This window comes from Lissotriton vulgaris, unplaced genomic scaffold, assembly GCF_964263255.1.
Source record: "Lissotriton vulgaris unplaced genomic scaffold, aLisVul1.2 SCAFFOLD_3944, whole genome shotgun sequence".
Taxonomy (NCBI): Eukaryota; Metazoa; Chordata; class Amphibia; order Caudata; family Salamandridae; genus Lissotriton; species Lissotriton vulgaris.
In genome coordinates, this window is record NW_028246639.1 from 108,572 (window position 1) to 134,644 (window position 26,073).

At 42.7% G+C, this 26,073-nt stretch overlaps 1 protein-coding gene across 1 annotated transcript in view; it reads right to left on the minus strand.

Annotated features, from left to right (window-relative positions):
* LOC147665808 (calcium-activated chloride channel regulator 1-like) overlaps positions 1–24,673 on the minus strand; it is a 108,061-nt gene extending 83,388 nt beyond the window's left edge. The window contains exons 1-5 of the mRNA XM_086949468.1: positions 24,655–24,673; positions 23,220–23,328; positions 14,452–14,620; positions 7,789–8,016; positions 3,091–3,315 (exon numbers count right to left, since the gene is read on the minus strand). Of these exons, the coding sequence (XP_086805594.1) occupies positions 3,091–3,315; positions 7,789–8,016; positions 14,452–14,620; positions 23,220–23,328; positions 24,655–24,673 (750 nt within the window). The remainder of the gene's footprint in view (positions 1–3,090; positions 3,316–7,788; positions 8,017–14,451; positions 14,621–23,219; positions 23,329–24,654) is intronic.
* Between the last annotated feature and the right edge of the window lie 1,400 nt (positions 24,674–26,073).

The following is a 26,073-nucleotide window of genomic DNA, read 5'->3' on the forward strand; positions in this document are numbered from 1 at the left end:
AATGGGTTGTAATCACTGACTTCCTAATATTCCTCATTTAAAGTGCATTATTCACTTTTAAATTTTAACTGTCAATTTCCACGCTGGTTCGTCTTAGTATTTGAGCTTTTGGAAATAGTGTACTTGCCTTCCTCATCTTTCAATTATTCCATCGTTTAAATGTAGGAAGAACTGTACCCCCTAGCCCCCATACTCTGCTTAAGAGAGCTCCTAAGTTTCCCAGGTCCAAGTGAGAGTTGCTCATATAGTGGAGTGTTTGTTTTTTGCATTCTAAGACATGTAGTCCTAAAATGTGATGAAAATTAGAAGGTTGCAACTCCTACAATGCAAAGCAAAAAATCTGGACTGCACGAGACATTCATGCATGGATCTGGGAATCATGACAAATCTGTCTTCATAGGGTTACAAACAGGTGCTCTCTATGCTCCGTTAAATATATAAAGTGCTGCCTTTGCAACTTAGAGCATTTTGTGTTCATCTGTTATCTGAATGCACACCAACACAAATTGCCTGTGTAAGAAGTTTTTTTCTGCACCAATGCTAGAAACAATAATCATAAACACTGCACAGAGTTTTTGCTTCCCTAATATTTTGTCACCAAACCATAGTAATGAGTCTACGTTTGTTGCTGACAAGGGCAGTCAAGTGACCCTCATCTGTGACCTTTTCTAGTGATAATAGGAGAAAAATAGCAATTGAGTGCTGTATAGATCTTTTCACGCACTGAGTAACTCATCTGTGCTAGGCATTTTGATACTTTTACCACAGATCAGGGTGGCACTCTAACATATCAGGCAACATGCCAACACAGGGTGATTCTTCGAAATCCTTGAGCAAAGTAAGCAACCTAAGAATAACAGTCAATAATGCTCTTGCTTACAAAGTGTAGTGACGGCTGAGCCTCATTTGAGCACATTGCTATGTTAGCATAGGCTTATTAGAAGTTTAAACGCCATTCTACCTTTTGCTGCTTTTGCACACAACACTGCATATAGCTGTTGTTGTAAGTTAGGCTGCGTGAATTATTTCACATGAGAACGCGACCCTAGTCTGCACAGTGAGTGCTAAACCCTCCAAGGTTATCATAACAAGGTAGCTGTTGTTCGGGCTGATCGGCTCACATTTTAGACATAACATACATGCAGCTGCAAAGCAACGGAGATTCTGCCGCCTTTAATATTGCACTGTAGGCATGATTTCAGGCACGGAAGATTTCTGTTTTCCAGAGAGACAGAGAGCTCTTGCAGATCCTGATGTGATACACTCCTGCTGATCTTGGAGGTATGGGGTCCCCCACAAAAGCCTAAGAGTCCTTCTATATTTTATAAAACATAGTTCCTAGCTAGAGAGGGTGATATAGTAGGAGCTATAAGACCTGTTTTCACCATCATTGTAATATGATTTCTACTTTTGTGTTTTATGGAATTGTAACAATGCTGGTCATATTATTTCTAATCATATGTCTGCTTATGTTAGCAAAGATACTGCATCTTAGAGCACACCGTTAAAATAAATATTTTAACCTTTCCCGTGTTTCTTTTTTACTCCTGTTGTGGACTGGTATGAGAGTATAACGAAAGAGTGTTCTTGTTTCCCACCATTCCTGAGTATAACCTAAGTCGCATGTTCTGGGTTGTCTAATGATTGGTTCCTTTGCTATAGGACAAAGACCTAATGTGTCACTGATGCTAGCTGGTTAGGGTTTCTAAGTACTGAGGTGAGTTCTTTGGTCCACCACAATTCACTGAGGTCCTGGGTCTCTGTGCACAGTTCTGTTGAGGAGCAGACTCCCTGCAACAAAAGTTCATGTAAATAAACTTACTTCAACCTGCTTTTTATAAAACAAATACTTAGCAGCATTTTTCCTCTTCTCTCTGACGACTGGAAGAAAGACAATCATTCAAGCAATCATTGACCACAGTATTTCTATTTATTTGGCTCCTGGCCTTTCTCCCAAGGACCATCATTTTTCTCATTTAACCAAAATCCACTGGTTTTTGGTTCACTAAATAATCATTTTAAAAGCCTTTTCATTTGTCACTGCTCCATACACCAGACTGAACCTCGATTTTTGCAAGTACAGATGCAAATTAAGTTCCAGATTTGCTTTCCAGGTATCTGTTCCGACAACACAATACAGTTCTTAAGGCAGATTCTTATCTGACTTCCAAGACCGGAAGTCAAGATGTTGTTGAGTCTGAGACTGACGGCATGTCGGTGTCGGTCTGACCGACATCTGAAGCACCAGTCAGACCGCTGCATTACAATGTGATCGGTCAGACAGCATGTGTGAGGCAGCCCGTCGGTCCTGCAGTCGGAATATATTCCCTACAATGGGGGTGGTGCCTGCTCAGGCACCGCCGTAGGGATTACAATGGACCTTTCTGACAGACTTTTAGTGGCGATCCGACTTCCATTAAAAGGTTGTGGGAAACGGACTTGGGGGCCCCTAGCAGTGCCCCCGTCCCTCCACAGCCTCCACCTTGAGGCCAGGTGGGCACCACAGGGGCCACCACAAACATCCATGCCCCATATCTCAGGGTGCAAGGATGTTTAAAAACATGACTTTTGGCATTGGGGCTTGCGATGCAGATCTTTTCTGGGCTGCAGCACAAGCCTCAATGCCAAAAGGCAGTTTCTGGCCACTTCCATAGCGGGCGGATCCTAATTAGGCAGTTGTGACTGCCGACTACCTGTTGCCCAGTCCCTTGACCGCAACCACTCATCTGACTGGCATCGTAATTAGGGCCTGTGTTTTACAAATCTGAGAGACCTATGTCCAAAAGGTCCCAGAGCCTGTTTTCATCACTAAAAGTCTTTACGGTGTATTCTGCTTGATTATAAGACTGGGACATTCTACGGGGAATTTGTATGGCTACACAATTTCTCTACATTCCATAACATTCAATGGAATGAACTTCCAGCAGTTTTGTGATTGCATAATTGCTGTTAATACAATTATGCTGTATGTATGAAAAATCACACACGGTACATAGAAATCAAGATATTTTTCCTATTCAGTGGTTAATAAAGATTTGTATCATGTGGCATGTTATAAGAAGTGCACAGGATAGAAAGCAAAAACTGTACCTCAAAACCAGTCCTTACTCCACTGCAGATATTGGTTCCTCCATCAGCCACTCTTGGGAGCTGAGCAATTAGCTGCTGTCTCGACTCAGCATCTTTTATGACAGTAAGCAGGGATTTTACCGTCGCGCCACTGCTGAACACCACAATGCCAACTTGAGATTCTAATTCAATGACCTGCAAGAGAAACAGCTCTGCAGCCTGCCGCATTCGATCGATGCGTTTCTCCTATAAAAAACGAAACGCCAATATTCAAAATTTATCACAACAAGGGTTTTTAACATGAATTAGAGTCACATTGTTCTAAGTGCACCAATGAATTTTCTAAGATTGTGGGGAAATGTGTTGCAAGCAAGATGGGAAAATATTGGACAAAAGGAAAAACCTGTCAAATATTGCCAGTTCAAAAAATATAGAATTATATCAGAAATATGTTGCCCCCCAAGTAGGCTTAAAGAGACAATTGGAGACATATTATCCAAACTCTCCACTAATAACGACAGGTTTTTGTGCTCATTTCTTCAGGTCTTATGCAATTTGGTATTAACAACTGGTTTTTTGTGCCCATTTCTCCAGGTCTAAGGCAATTTGGTAATACACAAGCTGTAACAGATATTTGTGAGGTCCCTTCAGTAAAAAAAAACTTTGAATCTGCACAATGTTAGTGCCTGTACAGTGAGAGTCAGACATTCCCTGATTTCGATGGGTTGTGACTCGTTGCTAATGAGAGAGCAACTTTGTCCAGTCTTTATATTATTGAAGCATACACACATGCAAAGTGACCCTTGAGGAAGTACCAGTCACCGACCAACACTTGCTGGCTGTCACTTGTAATCTTTGTGTTAAGCCTAGGGTCAAGTTTGGGAGAGTAATGAAATATCAGGAAGAATGTCGCCAGCCTTCCATAAGCATCACAGCTTACCCTGGCCTTCAAGGTAATTGTCATAGGCGTGCTACTGTGGGTTGCAGCCTTTTCGCTCCACTAGTATGTCTTTATTTTTTAATTCTTGTTATAATTGATTGTCCATTATAGGTTTAGATGAAATGTATATTTTTTTCATGCACCTAGCAACTTCTTGCTTGGGCACATTCATCATCTTTTTAAAAAAACATATTCTTTCACTTTATTTTAAATTCTTCTTTGGTTATTTAAATTCAAAGTGCTAATAAAAATGTCGCTTTTAAAAAAAGAAATGCATTCATATTTAGTAAACTACTTTGTGTTGTTTGCAAGCGTGCAAGGAGAGTTCCAGGGACGACCAAGGCCCCTTCCCAGGAACCTCTAGCGGAGGGGTAAAAAGTCAAAGTCTGCACCCCTCAAACCCTCTATGGTTAATACATTGGCCTCCTTTCAAAAGCAGGCACCAGTTGACTATAAGCTGACACTGACATTGACGAAGCAGTGCTGCTGCTATCTGCATAAGGGGATCTGCATAAGGGGAACCTCACCAACAGTCATGTAGTCTTTCCTCTCTCAAGGGAATAGTGGCCTCCTGCACACAAAGAACAGTAGGTTCAAAACCACTATTCTTTCTTTGTTGTGAAGTTGTGTCCAAGTTGCCTTATTTTGGCTATCCTGGTTCACACTTCAAGTTAGCACTCAGGGCCAGTTGTATCAAAGTTTTTTGCGATCACGAACGGGCTGATTTGCAGAATTTGGCAGTTTGCGCAAAAAAAGCATTTTGCAATGCATCAAAATGTTTGAATTCGCAATATGGGTAATCGCAATTATTTGTGATTACCTAAATTGCTAATGCAGTTAGGGAATCGCAATTTGCGATTCCCTAGAAGCAATTCTTGTAGCTATCACAAATTGTGACTTTGCATTAAGGAATCGCAAATTACCACCAACTTCAAGTTGGTGGTAATTTGCAAATTCCTAGAAACTAGAAAAATTCACTTTTTTGCATTTTTCTAAGTGCCATGTGCCATGTGGCGCACATACATGACCTTAGGGCATGTATGTGTGCCACATGTGCACAAGTACCTTTTTTGGGGCGCATCAGGGTGGCCTTTTGGCCCCCCTATCACCCTTGAAATTCCATTCACAATTTGCGAGTACCTATTTGGTACTCTCACATTGCAAATGTCTTCTTATTCATTCCTATGGGCCTCTAGCTCCATGGGAATGAATGGTAAGGTATTCCTTAATAGCGATTAAGGAATATGTAGGAATCGCAAAAATTGGCCCAAATCCTACATACATTACATTTTGCAATTCTATAATACCGAATCGGTTAAATTCGCTATTATAGAATCGCAAAATGCAATCTTGATACAGCTGGCCCTCAGTGAATCCAAAGAAGGTTCATCCAGGTGCAAACTAGAGTTATATTTACCTTCATTTCTTCAGAACCAGGTCCTCCAGTATGCCAATTTAGTAAAAGTGATTGGAAATGCACTGTTTTGAAGATTTTTTTTTTAGAAGATTCTTAGTGGTGAGAAATTGAGCCTAATGTAGAAGCACTTTTTCGTCACATAAATGTAGCCTACAGTCATAATTGCTACAGAGATGAAACCAGTTAATTAGTATCTGCTATGCGGAATGGCCTCTATTACTTTCTCGCTTTATCATGAGTACCCTTAATGCCCCACAATTCCTGGTCTGTTTACACTACCAGAAAATAAGGAACCCCCTGTGAAGGGTTCAGAGACCTAGTTTGTGTATATGGTAACTGCTAAATTTTAACAGTGTCTGCCATAATGGGAAAGAAAAATTTCTTTCTGGAGTCCCCTCACTCACCGGGGTTTCCCCACGGTGACATGCTTCATCATTGGGGCTTCCCAGTTCTCTACGAAAAGGGGCGTGCTGCGACGCCCCTTTTCGTAGAGAACTGGGAAGCCCCAATGATGAAGCATGTCACCATGGGGAAACCCCGGTGAGTGAGGGGACTCTAGAAAGAAATTTTTCTTTCCCATTATGGCAGACACTGTTAAAATTTAGCAGTTACCATATACACAAACTAGGTCTCTGAACCCTTCACAGGGGGTTCCTTATTTTCTGATATAGACTGGAGGCCGACCTAGTTTAGTTTATCCTCCTTCTCTCCCCCCTCCTTTCTAGCTCTGTTTACACTACCAACAAATAAAGCATAGATTGGTGAGCACACTGAATCATCCCTACTCTTGGCTTTCAAGAGAAAACTCTAAAGCGATCAACATGAGTGGTGCTATTTCACCCAGAGAGATAACGCTGGGTGAAATAACGCAGTTTGGATTTATGAGAGTTTCAGGGCCTGGAATCATTAGGTTGGAAATCTCCGGGACCCGAGACACCAGGCCTCTTAGAATGGCTGCATTGGTTACTGCTGGGGCAAGCAGCATTGACAGCACAACCCGACCAGGCATAAGAGTACCCATCGACCAACAAGTCCATACGTGAGCAGTTATTCTCCATTTTGGGGAAAAACTTGTAATAGATTGAGATACTGACCTGTAAACTTAGTTCAGGTCCTCTCATATCTCGGCGCAAACTTGGACCAACTCATAATGAGGTCTTAAGTGCAGAGAAGTAAAAATGAGTTTGATGAAAGTGAGTCAAATATCAACATAACACAGCCCCCCCACAACCTTAGCAGATTCCCATTATCTATTTCTGTCCTTAATAGCTATACTACTCACAAAAATGACTAAGTAGAAAATAAAAGGAAGAAGACAAGAGAGTGGACCACTCATATGTGCCCACTATTTCCATACGTGTAGGGGCTTTTTTGAGAGCAGCAAGAGTTGAAGCTTGTAGTAAGGAATTGGAGTAGATGACCCTGGATAGTAAAGCCTTTACCATGTTACTCAAGTTAGCAAGACCCTATAGGGTAGGTTCCCAGAGAGCCACAGTTACAGAATGACACACAGACATGAACTAGGACCTAACAGGAGATTCCCAAGAGACATTTTTCCTTCCAGGAACATTCCGGAAGCATGAATTGGATACACCAGGAGAACCCTTGCTCATTTAGCCTTTACCTCTGAAAACACAGCAGTAGAATACAAAGGATAAAAAGAAAAAGTACTTTGTACCCATTGGACGGGAGACACACATTTCCACAATGAAGACGCAGTTCCCAAGGGTAGCAGCGAATTGGAGAGCATAGGTTTAAAGGCATACATTTAAACACAGAGAGAATGCATTCTACCTTGCCCCATCACACAGTCCCAGAAATAGTGCTGTCCCCTTACTCCTACTTCCTACAAAGCACCTTGTGCTTGCAGAAATTCCCTTAGTCAGCAATCCTCCGTCAGTATTAGGTACACTTCCTTTATGAACAGGGGGACAACTATAAAGAAGGCAAGCGGTTGCACTTGCAGTGAATAAACAAACGCTATTACAGATGGCTATTATGGGCTGCAAAGGTCTCCATGTTCTAGACCCGATCTACTTCAGCAATTAACAAGGGCACAATACTGCAGACCAGGCAGTCTCTCTAAGTAGTTCCATATAAAAATCTCTTTCTCACACTTATGGTGCAAAATAATTGAAGTTATCAATTCAGATTATATTTTAAAAACTATATTTTCCCAGTAGTGTTCAAATGAAATTAATTGTAGCACGTCATGTATCCTAGGAAAATGCAACATATGGCATACATTTATATTTCGCAGTTTAATTATTTGCTTAGAAAACACATATTTTCGAGAGTTTGATTATCCCCATCTATAATATAAAGAAACCTGCTTCTCATGATTAAATTTGCATTTATTTACCAGATTCATGCTTCCAGAAACATCAAGAACTAGGCAGACCACTCTGTCCTTAATTTGAAGTAGGGAGAATGATGGTGGATCAGGGAGGCTAGTGCCACTTATGGGAGAAGTTGCTTTGAAGTCAGCGGACTGTTTGATGACTTCCCACGTGCTTTGGTAGTTGCACATCTTGTTTTGCAAGTGTGGGACTTCGGTGTTGTGAGTTTTTTCATCGCAGAAATCAACCACCTATAAAAGTAACAGAATAAAGCATGTTTATGCCCTTTTACCATCATTACATTCTGCTTTAGAGCAATGTTTAGCATAATATTACCTTTTAACCAAAAATCTGGCAGCCCAGTGCAAGAGCTACTGTAAATTGCATTGTACCGCTAAGTAGGTTCATTGAAGTACCCAAATACAATAGATTTTTGTTAAGAGGGTCAATCCCCGCATTATGAAAAGTTCATGAAACACAAAATGATCCCCCATTACATTTTTAGGTCTTGCATAGGGCAGCGCATGCGCTGCCTCTACGAGGCATTAAGTACTTTGTATATTGGGACAAACTCTGCCTACTGCCGCTTAATTTCTCCTGCCTCTTCCCATTTGTTTAAAGTTATCATAGCTTTTCTTATAAGGCTTATTATTGGCTGTAGAGGCGATGCTTCACTTCCGTTTATTCCGGAAGCAGCACCGCCTAACTACAGTTTCCATCTGCTCTTCAGGTTAATATGTGTCCGAGGGGAACTTTCTTATCTATTCACAGATCGAGAAGCCTGCAGCCAGGCTTCCGTATTCACCTCCTGGTGTGCGCAAGTCCATTCCACTGTGGTACTCATGGGCAGATACGTAGGTGTATAGGCTCTCATGCTGAACACAGTGCATAATTCTAAGACACCTTTCTGTGATCTAAAGGTTAACATTTGCAAGCCGTAATTTTAGTCCTGAGGTCTGCATGGTCCGTCTCTCGCTCGGTTTCAGTTTCATGGCTCGGCTTGCTTTCGTGGACGTTCGGGCACGAGCAGAGAAGGAAAAGGATTCTATCTCTTCCTTACTGCCCAGAGCAGACACAGATAATGTCCTCTTTTTTTCTGTGATGGCACCTGCCCCCCAGGCCCCTTCTTTCTATTATTCCCTATCTTTCTGTCTTGCTCCTAACTTACTGAAAACCGTGACTTGAAGAAACGGTTCACAACCAATATTTCCTTCTTTGATTTAGTTGCTTCCCTGTTAAATGGATCCAGAAAAGAAATGGGGGAAATGCCCTTTTATTGACATTTTTCTATTCCAAAGTGCAGCCTCGGGATGGAGATAAATAAAAGGTTTTAAATATAAAAAAGAAATACATAACTAATTAAAGCAAGACAGAGTGGTTGCAAAGTGGCCAGATTGGTATTATTCACATCCAAACTCATCAGCCTCACTTTACAGACTTTGCAGTGAAGCGCTACTGTTGTGGTCAGCTGTAATAAGCCTTCTGGGAGTTGTGGTTTTAGTGTTTGCATTATATAACTATGCGGTCTGTCCCCTTCGCCATCCCCCCCACGGACGCCCGCCCTTCATGGTTCGTGAAGCGGGCGCCGTTGCGGACGCTTCCTCTATGTGCCATTATTCCCCGTCCCTCCCCCATCCATGGCTTCCAGCGCGGGCTCTGCTATCAGTGCATACGCCCTTCCTGTAGTCCACGGCACGGTCTCCTGTAACATCTCAACTCTATTCTGCCGCAGCCACTCACATGTTGTGATTCATATTTCACCACTGCACCTTCCAGCAATACTGGTTGTGCATTTTTGTAGGCATGCCACAGTTTTCTGAGGGCTCCTGTTCCGTCTTCCGTCCCCGAAACACCCTCCCACTTTGCAGATAAACCCCTCCCCCACCACCTCTCTAATCACCCATCCCAGCATTTCTCGTCTCTTAAAGCAATGTCCCTTCTATCCTTCTCCCTCCCTTGCTCTTCCTCACAGTGCCTCCATGGCTATCTAACTATTTGCAAGCAATAGAACAAAGCATGCAAATAAAAAAACTAAAGTAAAAAACATTGTCAATTTCAAAGCCAAGAAACAACACAAGGAGCTCTAACTTTAACAAATGCGAGACCTATTGCTTTGCAAATGCTTGTTTAAATGGGAGTAGGTCACAAGGAAATTCAGACACATTTATATGAAGTGCCTTTAACCTTTCCCCTAACACATTTATCTGACAGCCTCTCGCCTCGACCCTTTCCATGGAATGGAGGAGGCACTGCCCCATTATTCTCATATCTATGCAATCCAGAGATATAAGCTGGAGAGAAAAAAAATCACAAGATACGCATGCTAGCCTACCTTTAAATACCTATTTCATGTCCATGAGGTTTTGTCATTCTGCACTGCTGCTTCAGTTTAGCATTCATCAAAAGCATTATTAATACATATGTATTATTCACTTTTTGCATTTCATTAATTCCATTCAATAATATTTGCTTCTTAGGTACAATAGTCTGGAAAATGCATAATTCCTGAGTATAATTATTCTTCTAATGCCTTTGGTTTGAGGATAGACATTGTCTCTGGGGTGCTGAAAGTGTGGAATTGTTTCAGAAGTATGGAGGATACAGATAGATCAAAAGAAGTTGAGGAAGAACAAGATACAAAGTAAATTTAAGGGACCATGCTCAATATAATCTGATTTTAAAGTTCACCAAACAAGCAGCAAATCCTACGGAGAAAAAAATACACACAATTGCAGGGCTAGACAGAGGGCCTGATTTAGATCTTAGCGGACAGGTTACTCCGTCACAACGGTGAGGGATATCCTGTCCACTGAAATATAAATCCCATTATATCCTATGAGAGTTATATTTCAGCAGACTGCATATCCATCACCATTGTGATGGAGTAACCCTTGCGCCAAGATCTAAATCAGGCCCAAAGACTTCAGAGGTTCACAAATCACTGTATTACGGAAACCATCATGGAGGAAAGACAGGACCTGAATCGGATCACAAACAAAATGAAGACTATTTATATGAACACAACACTCCTAGAGCAACCACAAATTGTTGTTCAATCAGTAAAAAATTTATAATCTGAATTTAGCAGACTTGGGTTGATAAGAATGTACTTTCATGCTTGGTTTATCTTTCTTGAAATGAAATGAAAATGAAATGAAAAGATGATTTGTAGAGCGCGATAGTTACCCTGAGGCGTCCTAGCGCTAGCAGACATGGTGAGCGAGAGAGGTGGGGCGTAGGACTAACCGGGTTGTGAAAAAAGAAGGGTCTTTAAAAGTTTACGGAAGACCAGCAGGTTAGGTTCTACACGTAGGTGGAGGGGAAGGGAGTTCCATAGCCTGGATGCATTGTAAGAAAAGGTGCGGTCTTAAGAAAACTCACTATTATTGATTCTTCAAAAGACTTGGGAGTGTCCACTCTTTCCTTGATTTGATAATTCGATTTGTTTAAAGTAGAGCAGTTCCTGTGCAAATTCCTTGTATACTTCAGTTGGGATACTATCATGCCCACAAGCTTTTGTGTTAGCAATCTCTTTTAATGACTTCTCTATTTTAGAGAACATTATCTTCTGTGGTATAACAATCAAAACTGAAAGTTATTGACAAGGGGCAGTGTTGTCTTCTTTTAACTGTGGAAGAAGCACACGATTCATTATCTAAAAAACACTATGTATCCTTATGCAATATTTCTGAAGTGTGAGCACTGCAGAACAGAATAAGATGTGAACGCTGTAATCTAATATTCTAACAAGGGGAGCATGTAGATATATAGTTGTAAAATACTGGCAAAGTCTAAATCAGTAAAAAAGTGAGGAACATTTTTTGTTTAGTTCTAAACTTCAGAAAAGATGACGTACGATGCAGATTGCCCTCTCAAGCTCACCTCAGTCTGGGAGCCGATTTAGAAAGTCCAACGGTCATAAAGTGCATGTGAGGTCTCCTAGTAGATTACATATAAGATCCAAGATGATTAATGACATCTTGAGATAGAGCCTTGCTCAACTTGTAAGGTTATGTTTAGGAAGAGTCTCAAACAGAATCTGAAAGCTTAATGAGATGGTAAGAAAAAAAAACAGTGACAATACAATCAGAATTGTTTTATTTCTTATGTTCTAATCTTTTAGTGCTTTCAAGGGGAGAAGCCATTTAGACAGGCTGTGGGTAGCCTAAATGGAGTGGAACCATCTATCAATATGGGAGAGCATCAACACTTGGACCCCCATTTAAAGTAATGAATGGCATGCTTGAAATACAGTGAAGCCATCAGTTAGACAGCCACTCAGCCAATCAATGTCCTTCACCAACAACACACTCGGTTACAAGTTGGTGTCTTCAGAGTGCAGGTGGGTGAAAATTCTCTACTCCAACATAACTCATAATAATATGCTGTTTTCCAAAAAGGCAGTCAACTCACTCATTCTACCACCAACTTCCATGCCAAATGACAACATGGAGGGGAGTTCGCTATTATCAAGCATGTCAGTGGATCTGATAGTGCTAACTGAACAATTTTGTAACCAAAAAGAATAAGGTAAATCAATTATGTATGATGCCAGCATGCCTGAGAGAAGATAGAGAGTTGTGCCCTATGATGAACTAGTAGGAGCTATTAGGAGAGCTCATACAACCAACTGGGAGTCATTTGTCAAATCACATTAATAAAGAATATCAATGCTCCACAACAGAGTGTTCATCTTAGTACTGCCCATAGGCAGAAGTAGTATTCATAATACCCTATGTACGCGGAGGATACTCAACTGTTTCTGAAGATCTCCTCTCCAGATGACATTAAAACTCTTAATGGAGCACTACAAAAAAACTCAACAATGGCTAACACATAACCATCTGTTACTAAACTCCCTCAAAACAGAATTTCTCCTGATTACACCCTGCAACCAAGAGACTCCAACGCAAAATTGGATCAAAAATATCTCTGCACTCAACTGCGCCCCATACGTGGTAGACTCCGCTCGCTCTTTAGGTGTCACCCTGGACAAATATCTAGACATGCAAGGACACATCAGTGCCACTACTAGGAGTGCCAATCATCAGCTCAACAATATCAGGAAAATCAAACCTTTACTACCTCCCGAGGACAACCAGTCATCAGACCAATCCCTTATTATCTCGCGAGTAGAATATAGCTTAGCAACCCTAGCAGGGCTTTCTAAAGCGAGGTTAGCTCTGCTAAGAGCTACTCTGAACGCTTCTGCCAGACTAATCACAGGCTCCAGAAAACATGATCATATTACACCTGACCTAATTCAACTTAACTGGCTTCCCATTGAAGCAAGGATCTGCTTCAAGATAGCATGTCTGACACATAAAGCTATATACCGCAATAGCCCCGTTTACATGGCTAAGAAACTCGAGCCCTCTGGTTCCAGTCGAAACATAAGAAGTTCCAATACCTTACTCCTGAAACCTCCCAAATTCAACAAAAATAGAACTTACAATTGCACTTTCTCAGGGTTGGTGGCTCCAACAATCTGGAATGCCCTACAGACGGAAATCAGAGCTAACCCGTCAACTGCTTCATTCAAGAAACAAGTCAAATGGCTACTTTTGGAAGAACTTCAGCAGCAATAGCTCCTATGTCATGTGATAAACACTTCCCTTGAGTGCTTGACAATAATTTTTTAATTTGTGCATTGTAATTTATACCTGACAATCATTTGCTCTATGTCTTTTTTAAAATATGTACTCGATTGGATATGTACTGTATCGTTCTTGGGGCGTAGTGCACTGCTTAAACTGCACAGCCTCGTTTAGTAGGGTCTTCACCTGGTTCCTCCTATGCTACCTTTTTTGTATCGTACTTTTACTGTCTCTTCATGGCAACGTTAATTGTCCTCTTTGTACAGCGCTCTGATACCCGATCTGGGTCTTGCTCGCACGTTATTAATAAATATGATCTTTTAAAATGACAGCTGCCAAACCTATCTTGATGAAGCTTGACTACGAATTGCCTATGGTTTTCCTAACGTAAGAGGCTGATCTGATGTGTGGTTTATTTATAATTCGTACACAATCTCTCTGCTAACAGATGTTTTAATGGGAAACATCTATTACAATGCAGGCATTACAAAGTATGGCCTTGATAACGCAGTCAGTATCATGACTGTGACGTTAACACGAGTTCCATTACAACGTGAGATGATAAAACGACCAGCTTTAGAGAATGAGGTTTTGGCCTGGTGTTGGATTTTAAGTCCAATACCATCCCTATTTATAAACTGACTGGAGTTGGAATGTTATTTTAAACTATTCCAAAGGCCAGTGCTTTCCTAAAGGAAGTTGTTGTAATGAGTTCAGTTGTAATCGAACTTGACGTAACGGCACATTCGTGGTATTGACGCATTGTTTTGGCATGTATGGCAACAGATGCTATTCGTTTAAACAATCTGTTGCTTTAAAAACATGTTTATATTATTGCTTACATAAATGTGACAAATACATTTAATAAGGTTAAGTAAGTGTAAACGTCCAGATGATAAAACTGGAAAACAAACTGACACCAAGTATAAATGTAGGCAGGAAAAATATACTATTTCATTAAATTCAATGTTATTTTTGACTAAGATAATATGAGGTGGTTAACTCATATAATTGAGAAAAACTTCACTGGGAAATTATTATTATCGTAAAGTGAGGAATAAATGGGTGTTCACTTAGGAGAATACTTACTGAAGATAGACCTTGCATATACATTATTGATGTCTTTGCATCTTGAAATTTTTCTGGTACAAACTCACATCCATCTTTCACTTCGCCTGTCTTGATGTTCTTGATACAGTCATTATCATTGCAAGGTTCCCCATTACACACAATCAAACCCTTGACATCTGAGGAACATCTGGAGAAGGTAAAAACAGAGAGAAATCGTTCTTAAAGGAAATTCTTTCAGAGAAATATATAAACAGAACCAGCAGAAAATAATTAATAAGCATATATACATTGTGATTAGTGACACATCACCAATAAAATGACTAAACATGTGACACACTAGTTTCAGCATAGTGGAGTTTTTATTCGAAAATGCAGGTAAGAGTGGTGAAGCGGTGGGGGGGATTTGACAGAAGACGACAATGGACAATTAATTATTTATTTATTTGATTTCCCCTCTGAGTCGTCTGTCGAAAGCCATGCTCGCACCGCTCCTACCTGCACGGACTGCTCCTACTTAAGCTGAAGATTCATATTGTTGCCCAGTCGCAAACACTCCTCTGTGGTAGCAATTTCCCTTTCATAACTGCAGAAAAGCATTTCTTACTAAACAATAATTCACACTCAGAAAACATCACTAACACATGATGTAGAAAACATATTTGAATTCAGTAAGAAGAAATCGCTGGTCCTTCAGTTGTTTATATATGTTATTAGACCGGTAATTAAATCCCACAAGAACACTTCTGTTGAATACAGCCCCTGTTCAAGAATGTGGCTACTGAAAACGGAGTGACCATAGCTTATTTTGTGTGGCCCAGGACAATAGCAGGGCTCATATCAATATATGTCCCTTTTAAATTTGGTTGATGCCATGGAACACCAAGAGAAAGCAGGTTGAAATGCGCTTGGACTTGGGAAGCAAAACACCCAAATTCCTTCACAAACAGTCACCATACATGTAGGAACAAATTCTTCTGCCTGAATGCCACTCGATAGATAGATAGATAGATAGATAGATAGATAGATAGATAGATAGATAGATAGATAGATAGATAGATAGATAGATAGATAGATAGATAGATAGATAGATAAAACTCTTATCCATTAGGTAGCTTATACTTAAATTACTATCTCTGGCCATTGTAGCATCTTGGATTTATACACAACCCCAGTACTGTGGATTAGGCTCTAACAATGTATGTATTCAACTAATGTTGGTTCTCATGAAACTCTGGTAGTCCAACAATAAACAAATGACATTACATCCACAAAACCAGGGATGATCTGCAGCACCATGCCTAGCTAACATTTAAAAATATTTGGACTCATTGTTATTATCATTTTATTTTTCCCCTTGCTAGTCTGGGTAGGGGTGTTGCTGCTCTGCTCACAGAACAGGGGAGGAGTGGTTTGCCCGCTCCAAGTGCGCAGGAGGCTTTGGTCAGCCGTCTTTGCCGGCATGTTCTCCATGGAGGTCATGCCCAGCCACACATTCTCTGGGTGAGTGCCAAACCACGGCACTCAGACCAATCACAACGCTGCATTGAAGCATTGTGATTGGCTATCAGGATGCTGGGAGCCGGAGTCATTCTGCTTCCTGCCCTGGAAGAGGGTTAGAGGACTAAGAGGAGGCAGCGGCGACAGCGGGTGACAGCAGCAGACAGTTAAGTCTTTATTTTAATTTTTATTTCATTGCCTCCTCCCCTCTGCCCCTGTGACCCACCCCTTCACCGCCTTCAAACACCAGTCACCACTGCTTATAACAGGAGGACGGTGCACTTGAGATACCTCATGCATGGGCAGCAAAATCCAGATTGTCCCAGGTTTATGTTGGTTTATATCACTGCAACTCAATTTTCTGTAAGGAGAAAATGTAACTAACGTCGCTCAGCTACACTTATTTAGCACTGTCATCTTCGGACTTTCAGGATGTGGGGGCTCCATGGAGGGGGCTCTGTAAAGGATTTAAACGTATACAATCATAAAAGTCTATTAAGCTGTCAGAAAACCAGACATTAGGATGCGTCGTATGGACTGGTTTCTTATAACCACAACTGGTGGTCTATTGTGTAGAAGCAATTCAGACTTCCCCCATAAACTGTACTCAGTTTATGTCCTGGTGGGGCATGGAGGAAAGGAGTGTCTTTGATGTTACATGGTAGACTGCAGTCTATAAAAGTGACATATGAAATAGTTTTAATGTAGTTCTGTGCAGGTAATTGTAGCGAGCTGTGGTATCAGCAAGGAAGACTACTGTCCGCAAACTGACTCACTGGATAAAGTGGGTATATACACGCCTGAAGGCCTACGTGCCCACGAACCAAGCATATTTACAACCTAGATGCACTGTGAAGGATATAAATGTTCACGTAGCTAAATGCCAGAATCACTGAAGGGAACACCGTAGACACCACATATTATACACATCGCTGTGTGTGTTCCAGATTTACTTTGCGCAAAGTCCTGTTGTTCCATTCCAAGAGGACTGGCTATGTAGTTACCTGAATGAAAATGGGTACCTGATGTAATAGGTCAAGAGGTCTGTGTGAATTAAAAAGGGTAACTGATGTTACAGTATAATGTACTCATATTTACTTTCCATTTGTACCACAAACGTGATGTGTAATTTCACAAATATTTAACCATTTTACTCTCAGATCTAATACAACATTTTTTAGCTTTTTTAGGGTCCAGCCTGCGAGAGCATTTGCTATCACATGTGTCTCGCTTGAGAGGCACTATTGTATGCAAAGAGGGCTTGGGGCCCACCCTCTGCTTACCATGTTTGACTTCCCGTCACTCTACTTTACAGCCTCCTTAATTGGCCACTGCAGGCGAAACGTCAATTCTGATCATTTCTGTGGATCAGGGACCAAGCACAGATTGATTCAAGTTAATCAATGCCGGTCTGCTGCTCCCGACATAATTGAGGTATCATTTCTTCGCCCTACTACTCCCCCTGCCTCATGAGACCTCCATAGCAATTGTGCCTTTTTCTTGTTTTGTGGTGTTGTTGCTACAGATTTTATCAAGTAAATGAAGATCTCGATCTGGGGTATACTGAGTACGTTTGTGAATTGGTGCGACTGGCAGATGGAGATATGCTGTTAAATTACTTTCACAGCTGGCCCTAAAAATCTGCTTCTTCCTGGATTATATTTTATTCTTGACAGGTAATCTTTAGGCAATACAAGCCAAATGCTGCTATCTTTTGTGCAGTTCTGCCCTAAAAGCTTTTAGTCTCTGGAAACTATGGTGCTTGCGGCGTTTGAGCAGGAAAAGGCATGAAGATTTTCTCAAAATTTGAAGAATTCATATAAATTATTTTGAGTTTTTTTGATTATATTGTTTAATGAAATATTTTCTGTGCATTTAAAATATATGAATAATCGCACCAATTGACCTATACAAACACAACTAATATAGGATATAAGTGATGAGTTCTCAGCTATTCCTTGTTTTGTTCACACTTGGGCTAGAAACGTCTTCCCTGGTCCAGATACACACATCATGGCAACAGGTGTGTTTTAGCGTTTAGAGCACTACTGTTGTGTTTACTTATTTTATGCTGCTCTAAAGGTAGAGATGTTTGACTACTGTACCGTACCATTGTTGTATTTTTGAATAGAAAGCTTCGACATTAAGCGTGCTATTATTAAAGGCCACACATCTCACACAATATATACACTGTGTTGAATACACTGTACATGTCTGTCAATGTTTCCTTAAAACCTGTAAAGCGTGACATCATGCGATGTGAGTTTACATGTTTGTGAATGTAGTGGTTATGAGAAATAAATCAATAGGCTGTCTATTTCAAAACTTCAAATTTTGAGAGTTTACTTGGCCTTGATATACAAAGAATCACACAGTGTCATAAATCTAATTACATTTTTTTAACAGTGACTACAGAGATGTGGATAGAGACGCTCTATAGATGGTTTCAGCCCACACTTGTTTCGCCCCTGCTTAGGTCTTTTTCGAGGCTATAGCCAAAGGTAATACATGGAAAGGTAGAGTGGTACAAACAAGATTCAAAATCTTCTTATAATCCAACAGAATCATACAAATCAATTTTAAGAATGTTGAGGAAATAAAGCAGCTTGTTACAATAATGCATATACGCTATTTCCATCCAATAGCGTGAGTGTACACATATTTTATTAATTTCATGATATAAAGCCCGTAGACATAAGTCCAAAGAGGAGGCTGCCAAATTCCATAGGTCAAGAACGTCATGAACAATGACATTAATAGGCAGCCATCTGTAAAAATAGAGACCTTGATAACTGTGTGCTGTCTTCCAACCTTTCTGCCTTATTGTTTCGACCAACATCTCTGCAGTCACTGTTAAAAAATTGTAATCACAGTTACAAGTGTTGATGAAAATGAAAGTCAAAGCATACAGGGCGCAGAGCAGGTAATCCAAGGGCAGGGGTACGTGCTACTTGGAAAGGCACATGTGGAGCATGTAACCTTTAAGGCCAGCTATGCCATATCACTACTTTTAGCCGTGCTGAACGTAGCCATGCTGCTGTACAACATGGCTAAGAGACACTGGCAAAGCTAATAGCTCTCACATAGGGACGACCAGTTGGCTTTGCTAATGCTTGTTTTCTTTCTTCTTTGTCCTTGATTCGAGGTTGTGTGTATTTATCTCCTAAGACGATAGAAGGCTGTGAAGGGAAATCTGGAGGTCCAGCATATGTCGTCCCCTCCTTCCTTTACTAAATTATATGAGCAATGTGCTGTTCTGTATTTTTATCAACATGTCACTGGTGTTAGGAATGCAATTCTGACATTGGAGGCATGTTAAAAGTTTGTGTGAGCGCGACAGCTGCCCCAGCAAAGGGGCGTCCCGGCGCTAGTGGATCAAGTGCAGTACCAAAGAGGCTGACCGCGTCAGGAGAGCAGCTTCAAGGAGGAGGAAACAGCAGGGTTTTGACCGCTTTCCGGAAGGAAACCAAGTTTTCCATGCCACGGATGTCCAGCGGCAAGGAGTTCCACAACTTAGCTCCCAAGACCCGGAATGAGCGTCCACCCATGCAGCAAAGTTTGGTACACGGTACAGTCACCAGGTGTTGACCTAGTGAGCGCAGATTCCGCTGGGGCACATATGGCGTGAGAAGCGGACACAAGAGATCTGAGCATCTGATTTTAAGAATCCTGAACGCCAAGCAGAGAGCCTTAAATTGGATTTGTCAGTTCATAGGTAGCCAGTGAAGTTTTCTAATCGTAGCTTTAGCAGAGCATCTACGGGGAAGACCTATCATGGTCCTTGCTGCCATGTTCTGAACCCTCTGCAGACGTGTTATCTCAGCTTTGGTTGCACCCAGGAGCAGCACGCTGGCGTAGTCTAGACGTGCGAGGATGGTAGCCTGGACAACAAGCTGCCGCACTTTCGAGTCGAAAAATGTCAGTATTGGATTAAGGCCCCTCATCAGACTCACACAGGTAGCTGCCACTCTCTTGGTGTGGGTCTTAAAACTGAGAGAGGAGTCCATCCAGACTCCCAAGTTTTTAACTAATGACTTGGGTGCTGGCATGGCGCCCAGAGAGGATGGCCACCAATGCTGGTCCCAGTGGGTGGTTTTCTTCCCTGCAAGCAGCACCTCCGTTTTGCCAGCATTAAGCTGTAAACAGTTGTCAGTCATCCATTGGGCAACTGCAGCCATCCCGTCCCTAAATCTCGTGGCCGATGCAGATGGTCCTTCAGTACGAGTGATGACTAGCTGAGTATCATCTGCATAATATACCAGCGTGAGACCCCACTCCCTTGCAACCACCGCAAGTGGCTGCACATAGAGATTAAAAAGGGACGGGCTGAGTGCAGAGCCTTGAGGGACTCCCTGACCGATATGATGGAACTGAGAGAGGTACGGAGGTGCTGACACCCTGAAGAATCTGTCCTTTAGGTATGAACAGAACCATTCCAGGGCGAGGCCAGTAATCCCGATTGCCTCCAGACGATATATCAGAATGTCATGGGACACCGTGTCAAAGGCTGCGCTGAGGTCCAAAAGAATCAGCGCAGCACTCTGACTGGCGTCAAGAATCGTCCGGAGATGCTCGGTCGTGGCCAGTAGGGCAGACTCAGTGCTGTGGCCTGGCCTGAAAACATTTTGAGATGGGTCCAGAATGCCGTTCTGATGCATGAATTGCGATAGCAGGTTATTAGCATGGGCTTCAGCAAGCTTATCCACCCAAGGGAGCAGGGAGATAGGTCTAAAGTTTTCTGGTTTGGAAGGATACAGGGTGGGCTTTTTGATGATAGGGGAGACCCAAGCATGTTTCCATGCAGTAGGAACACTGGCCATGGAAAAGGATCGGTTAAGTATGAGACTAAAAGGCTGCAGGAAGTGTGTCAAGGACTCCATAAATTGGGCTGGCTTCATAGGGTCTGCCGGAGAGCCTGATTTAATTTTCCTGCAGAGTTTAGCCAGTTCCTCTTTCGAGATTTCTGGTATCTGAGCCAAAACAGCACCATCAACATTGGTATTAGTGGTGGCGTTTGAGTCCGGAGTGTACTGAGGGAAAGACCTATATATTTTTTGCACCTTTTCCACAAAAAAAAAGGCGAGGTTCTCACACTGCTGCATGGACGTAATACCAGCGGCAGGAGTTCTGTTCCTTTGAAGCTCCTGTACCAGTTTGAAAATACATTTGGTGGGATTGGGGCTAGCTTTTATTTCTTCAGCATAAAAAGTGGCACGCCTAGAGCCGATTGCCTTATGGTAGAGTTTTAATTTAGCTAGGTACACCTTTTTATCTCCATCTTTATAATCCCTTCTCCATATTCGCTCAGCCCTCTTACAGCCTTTCCTCATGGATCTCAGGGCATCGTTATACTAAGGATTAGAGGGGGAATTACGTCCCTTAGTCCATTTTGCCGGAATGAGGTCATCAAGTCCTCTCACGATCCAATCCTGGAAGGTGGAGTATGCTGCCTCCGGGTCCAGGGTGTCCCCATCGGGAAACGGCCCTATGAAGGCATGGAGATCGTTAGGTTTAAGTTTGTGCCATGGTCTCTTTAAGACCTGGTTCAGCCCGTCCCTTTTAAATGGCTCCAGAACCTCCACTGGGGCTTTAACCATGTAGTGGTCAGTCCAGCCTTTCTAGGATGCACTGGCTATCACCCACCAAAGTGGCTGTCTTCATCATCGGGTCGTGATCGTCGCTGGCCATGTCCTGCAATGCCAAGCAGGCCCCTTAGAGGGGGAATCTTTGCCGGAGAGCATTGAACTCAAATTGTTCAGGGGTTAAACATTTTAGTTTCGCCCTGTGTCCCGCTCTGAGAGGGATGTGATAGATGGGGAAGGGGATTACATTTGTTGATTTATCTCCTTTTATGTGCACCATTTCTTGCATGACATTTCGAAAATGTGTTTTAATATTTTGTCTTTCCCAAAAAATCAACACAGTGCAAACACTGAGTATAAATCACAGTTTTATAAGCTTCAGTTTCTGAAGAAGAAAGTAGGCTCTACTGGTCGAGTGAAACAAATATCAAACGTCTAATCCAATCCGTGTTTAGGTCATGACTATACTCAGCTCATACTCTCTGTTCGCCGGATCTATTGTTTCTAATATGTATTGTGTGGTCTTGGGTCAGCCACTTGAACATGGTTGGATGGCTTTCTTGTCCATCTAAGTTGTCTTGCTCTTGATTCAATGGCTTTCCTACATATTTCTGAATTTGCTTTGCCTAGGAACATTGTATTCCTGTCCTCCAGTGTTCTGGATAAATACGTTTTACCCTTCCACTGCATATTTGAGGAATTCTTTTTTTATTTTGCTTTGGGCAATCCTCCGATCTCCTGGGATACCTATATACTTGTTTGCCCTATACTCGCACTTCTAGTTTCAATTGTTTAACAGTTGATATTTAGATAACATACCTGGGCATTTGCCATTCTTACATGGTTTTCTGTCATGTTAGAAAGGTAAATAAAAAAATGGCTGCATGCATCATTATACATGCGCACACTAGTGTCATGATACATGTGCATACCCATCACGACGTACCTTCATGTGTCATGACATCCTTTAGAAGAAACCCCATTCCAAGCCTGCCAGCCTTGCACCTGCAAGTGTCTTCATGGATGCGTTCATCTGCCAGTATTGAATTGAAGAGGCCTTCTTATTTAGGGAGGCCCTTCCGACACTAAGTTCACCAATGTTTTCCTGTCTTTGTTCACCATGTGAATCTTGGCAGTCCAAGACTGGAACACAAATGTCTCTTTCCTACCGGGAAAAAAACTTCCAGCGTGCATGGGACATTATTTTTCCCCAATAGTGGTCAACAGCTTTTGCCGCTGGTCTTTGTAGAAAAAATTAAAATACTGTGCGGTTTTCAATGCTACAGTGACATGGCAGGACTGACATCCCTACATTTTGTAAGCTGATCCTCTGCCATTCTGTAGGCAAAAGGGTGCACGGTGGGTGAGGCAATGAAGCCAGACAGGCAGCAACTTCAACATTTGGCATGGCAGACACAGCAGGGTGGTTGAAGCTGAGCCTTCACCACTTCAGCCAATCAGGAAGTGCTACAAATCTTTAAATCCCTGAAAACAATAGTGATCAATATTATGTGGACCTCTATATTTCATTTTCATGATTAAAACTTAAACATCATATGCCTGTATATTTTTTTTTATAGTTAAGTATTTGTATTTGGAACAAAATTGCTATAAATATAACTTGTATACGTTATCAAAATAAAGAAGAAGTCCCAATTTTAATAAAAAAGTAGTTACTGAGAATAAAAGAAAGAGCAAAATGATTACCTGGTTGCTTTAAGTTTATTGTCTCCTGAGATATAGAATGGTTTTTCGAGATTGTATTCATCAAATACACCCCATCGAAGGTGAGCCCACTCATGGACAAAAGTTCTTCCTGGGGAATGAAGTTCAATAAAGCGTTAGGTAGAAACACTAATATCATACATGACACCATCACGTGAGTATAATATAATTCACACAGTTAAACAGGTCAAACTACCTATTTTGCTAATGTTTTTGCCCCTTGCCAGTGGGAAATTTCAACTATCTCAAACAGCCTCGACAAGTTGTGGAAAGCACTTTTTTTTAAAAGAGGGCAGCCTTTGAAACACAATTATTTTCTTTGGTTTGTAATGTGGTTAGGTTAGGTTTCTTTCTAAATAGTGTTTGCTAAACCCCTCCTCCAATTCAATCAATGACTTCAAGTTGGTGTGAAATTTCTGTAGTAAAATTCCAATCCGACATTTTGAAGACCATCTGTAGATATTTAAATAGATCTGATATGGTCACACCATAGCCTACACAGGTTAATTAGAGTGTGCTAGAGAGCTGAGCAAGACACACTCGAGAAACGCCATTCCGCGGGAGTTGGACGTCGGGGCGGATTGCTGTTGCCTGCCCTGCCCCAGCCCCTCCTGCTCGGTGCACGGTTCCCGGGAGACGCGGACGTGACCAGCAACCATTGGGGACGTGGCCAAGCGGCCAGGCGGTTGCCTTTGAGAGGTACTTCCCACGGCTGCAGAGCCACGCCACTCAAAGAGCCAGCGTTTTAATTTTCAGCAGGAGCTATTGAAGCTGCTGAAGCCCTCGTCGCTGCTGCCTCACGGAAGACCGCTGTAGCGCCCGAGGAAGTAGTGACCAGCAGAAGCCCCTCGTCTGGCACCCCCGGCACCCCCTGCCTAGCCACCTTCATCCACACCTGTGTGGAGCTCACCCTCGGCGCTCGGTCCGTCTGGTTCCACATCACTCTGCTCCGCAGGTGTTGCTGTTCACGGGAGGAGCTCAGTGCCACGACGGGAGCCTCGCTTGGGAGCCGGCAAGCAGGTGAGCGGTGCAGCGCTGGGAGGGAGCTCCAAAGTGCAAGAAGTGAACGGCTCGCTGGAAGCTAGCTGAGTTTTAGCCAGAATCACAGCTCTCCTACCGCTGCTCAATTGACGAAAAAACCTCAGACATTTTAAGGTTGCTGACACCCTAAAGGATTTCTCGTAACTCAAGGAGGACAGTGGAAGCGGGGGGGGGGGGCTCGACGTTACAGTAAATTAGCAACTTGCTCCCGAGTCCTCACCCTATGCAAACAGCCACTTCCCTTTGACAGCAAAGCCCGGCCAAGCAGCAGCTCTGCCCCACCCTTATCTCCTAGCCCACACGCCAGCTGCCCACAGCCACTCTTTCATTTAGTCTAGCGGCAACAAGGCGAGGCAACACTAGGAGGTCACCCAACCAGGTGATCCATTGGCCATGGGGGTCAAAAGGAAGGGTCGCCAGGCGCTGTCTCCGGAGAAAAGTCCAACAATTCAACCACCAACCTGCAAGACAACAAGGAAGACCAGAAGCAAATCATTAACTGTTAGTCCAAATGAAAGGGCCCAAGAGGCAGCTCAAAGAGGGACAATCACAAACTTTTTCACGAAAAGGGATCCCCCCCAACAACATTCACGGCTCTGGCCTTAGCCAAACAACCACCCCTGGCACCCCAGACCCCGCTCAAGACCCAGCTCAAGACAACAGCATATCTAATCACAGTAGACGAACATCGAATCTTGATTGCACTCCCAATGTAGCACCGCCTTTTTGTGAGGAACTTAGTTTCGCCCAGGATCAGGCCAGTAGACAGGATACTACAGTTCATGGTCAATCACACCTAAAGTCAATCGCAGGACCACTCTGCGACAGCTCTTCCCCTCGGTCCGCTATCGAGACACAGGACACCATAATCAACAAGATCACGGCCACAGTCCAGACCGGCAGCGGCCGTTCCGCATCAACAATAGCTCAGATCCACCAGCCAAAAACCCAGGGCTTATCTTTTCAGAACCCGGGTCCTAGCACTGCACAGCACGATCAAGAACACGTGCACAAGAATCTTAATCCAACGTTTTCTCAACCGGATTCCCCTGTTCCATCGCCGCCACCCGCAGAGGAGCTCTTGGGCTCCTTTCTTCACAATCTTGAGCAAAAGCTAGAAAGAACTCTCGAATTAACCCCCATTCCACCCTGGCCCCAAGAATCCCTTTGGGCAACTAAAAAGAAAACGCGGAACCCTGACCGCAATATCGGCATAGATACGACCCTGGACAATTCACCCCAGTTGGAGTCAAGCAGCGCCACCAACAAAGCTCTTCTGTGGCAATCCACTAAGATGGAACTACAGATTGACCTTCTGCAGGCAATAGCTGGGCGATTAGCCGATATAGGCTTCAAGGTGGAGGCTCTGGCCAATACGATCTCCCAGCTCCAGGGTACCAACAGGGGGGCCGGCGCCTGCCATTGCTCAGAACTCATCGAGAAGTGGGCCTCTCTGCCAGAGGTACTAGCCGAAATCATGGAAATAGCGAAAGGAAGAACGGCGGCACCCACGTCGAATGATAAAGAGAAGGGGGCAAAGCATAACAGCCATACCCCGAAGGCGAAACAATCACCAAGGGCCCGTATGGGGAAGAAAGACACAGCTGATAACGGCAAAAGCGCAGGACATTCAACCACAAAGCCATCAAACAGCTTACCAGAACCTATAACCGTTGATTGTCACAATCACAGGGACAGTGAAGAAATCAAAACAGCTGGGCCAGACGACTCACCAGGCTTAATAGACACACAGAAGTCCCCACTGTCACGAAGAGCAAAAAAGAAGCTAAAAAAA